We start from the raw sequence: 2,362 nt of genomic DNA on the forward strand, positions 1-2,362 counted from the left end.
GGGGCTGGGGGCGGGGACCCCTGGGCCTGAGGGAGGCGGGGCTGGGGGCGGGGACTCCGGGGCCTGAGGGAGGAGAGGCTGGCGGCGGGGACTCCTGAGTCCTGGGAGCCTGGAACCCGCCCCTCGCTGACCTCTCCCCACACCCCGCAGTCCCTGCCCGCATCGTGAACATCTCCGCGCCTGTAACAGTGAATGAGGGGGGTAATGTGAACCTGCTTTGTCTGGCTGTGGGGCGGCCGGAGCCCACCGTCACCTGGAGGCAGCTCCGAGGTGAGGACCTAACCCCTGACCCGAAGCCCCTTCCCCCACTCCACAGCCTGGGCCCGTCGGTTCCCCATATCTCTAGCTAGATTCCCAGAGGCCCCCTTCTCTCCACTCCGGATCCCCCGAACCCTTGCAGTGATTTGGCTCCCCCTCCCACCTCGCCCCTGCTTATTTCCCCGTTGGACCCCAGATCCTTTGAGCCTTCACCAGTTGCCATCGCGGCCACGGTGATTTCCTCCAACCCACCTGCCAGACCCCAGCTTGCCCCCAAGCTGTCCCTACCCCCAGTATCCCCAAACCTTGCCCGCCAGCCACAGGACTCTCCTGGACTCCCGGCCCCGCCACCAGAGGGCCTGAGCCAGGTCACAGCCCGTGGTCCCCATGTTCGTGTCTCCTGGTCACTTCACCCCTCTCTGCGGGGTGCTTCAGCCCAGCAGCTCTCAGTGTTGTCTGTCCCCTGAGCAGCGGCATCACCCGGGGACTTGCCAGAAATGCACACTCCGGGGCCTGCCCAGGACCTGGCGAGCGGAAATTGCCCGCCCTGCCCTGTTGTAACAAGCCCTTCCGGTGGTTCTGATGGCGGAGCTGAGACCCACCACCGTAGGCTACCTGCCCCCCCACCCCCACCCCCAGACAGCGCCCAGGTGCCTGGATGTGACCTCCCAGATCCCAGCATCTCTGCCTGGATCTCCGCCACCATTTCCCAGATCCCTAGATCCTCCTTCACTGGGCCTTTGGAGACCAATGGTCACTGGATCCCCTGAGACCCCAAGTTAGGTCTCAGACCCTGGACCCACCCCCACTGGGTCATCTGAGCCCCACAACCCTGGTCTTGAGACCGTGGCTCCCCCAGATTCCCTAAGTCCCAGAGGGTCTTCTCAGCCCAGTGATCTGTCATAAGACCCCAGGTCTTGGGATTGCTGATCCCAATCACCGGATCCAGATTCTCTGAACCCCAAGAGCTAGATCCCAGAACTGCCCCCCCCATTGGATCTGTGCTCCTTGGATCTTTCTGAGCCCCGAAATACTGGGAGCCTCCCCACCAGGTCATCTGATGTGAGTCATGGGCTCTCAGACCCTTGAATCTTCTGTACCCCACAATCTAGGACCTTCCGCATGCCCAGACCCTCACTCCCTGCCCCCACACCCAGCAGGAGATCCCAGTGCCACCCCCCACCCCATGCCCCTCCTGTCTCCCGCCGACCCGGGCCCTCCAGGCCCTGCTGCGCCCACCCCGCTGATGTGTGCCCGTGTTGTCCCGTGTTGTCCCGTGTTAAGTGTCTGTGTCTGGCCCCGCCTCCTCCCCTCCCCACCCCCCACAGACGGCTTCACCTCCGAGGGCGAGATCCTCGAGATTTCCGACATCCAGCGGGGCCAAGCTGGGGAATACGAGTGCGTGACTCACAACGGGGTCAACTCGGCGCCGGACAGCCGCCGCGTGCTGGTCACAGTCAACTGTGAGGCCCCTGGCACTGGGCGCGGAAGGGGGGCGGGTCCCGGCTCTCCGAGGAAGAGGGGCCTGAGCGAGGAGAGGCCTGGGGACCTGGGCTCCCGGCACGGAGGGAGGAGGGGGTTGGGGATGGGCAGGACCCCTTCGTTTGCGCCTGGCTGGGAGAATCCGCTGACCCTCGCCCCTCGCCAGATCCTCCGACCATCACCGACGTGACCAGCGCGCGCACCGCCCTGGGGCGGGCCGCCCTCCTGCGCTGTGAGGCCATGGCGGTGCCCCCCGCGGACTTCCAGTGGTACAAGGATGACAGGCTGTGAGGACGGCTGCGGGGCGCCGGGCCACGGGAGGAGGGGGTCCCTCGCGATCTTGGCCTGCAGTGGGGCGGGGCATGCGGAAGGTAGCGGAGTCTCCGGCCCCCAGGACTAGGACGATGGGATCCGCTGGGACTGTGGGGACATTCAGGAACCGTGGGTCCCTCGGTGCTGAGCGCCGGAGCCCAGTCTCCCCGGGCCGTTCAGGACAAGCTCGGGGGTCGATGCCGAGTATCTGGCAGGGAGCTTTGGGAGACCCCTGGGGCTGCAGCCCAGCAGGGCCTGGGAGACCACGGGGGCGCGCGGCGGGAGAGGCGAGGTGCCCGGAGAGGGGCGT

At 66.5% G+C, this 2,362-nt stretch overlaps 1 protein-coding gene across 1 annotated transcript in view; it reads left to right on the forward strand.

Moving 5' to 3' along the window:
* IGLON5 (IgLON family member 5) overlaps positions 1-2,342 on the forward strand; it is an 18,149-nt gene extending 15,807 nt beyond the window's left edge. The window contains exons 5-7 of the mRNA XM_011384583.2: positions 109-270; positions 1,587-1,721; positions 1,907-2,342. Coding sequence (XP_011382885.1) covers positions 109-270; positions 1,587-1,721; positions 1,907-2,031 — 422 coding nt within the window. The 3' untranslated portion in view covers positions 2,032-2,342. The remainder of the gene's footprint in view (positions 1-108; positions 271-1,586; positions 1,722-1,906) is intronic.
* The last annotated feature ends 20 nt before the right edge of the window (positions 2,343-2,362 follow it).

Source organism: Pteropus vampyrus, unplaced genomic scaffold (assembly GCF_000151845.1).
Source record: "Pteropus vampyrus isolate Shadow unplaced genomic scaffold, Pvam_2.0 Scaffold593, whole genome shotgun sequence".
NCBI lineage: Eukaryota > Metazoa > Chordata > Mammalia > Chiroptera > Pteropodidae > Pteropus > Pteropus vampyrus.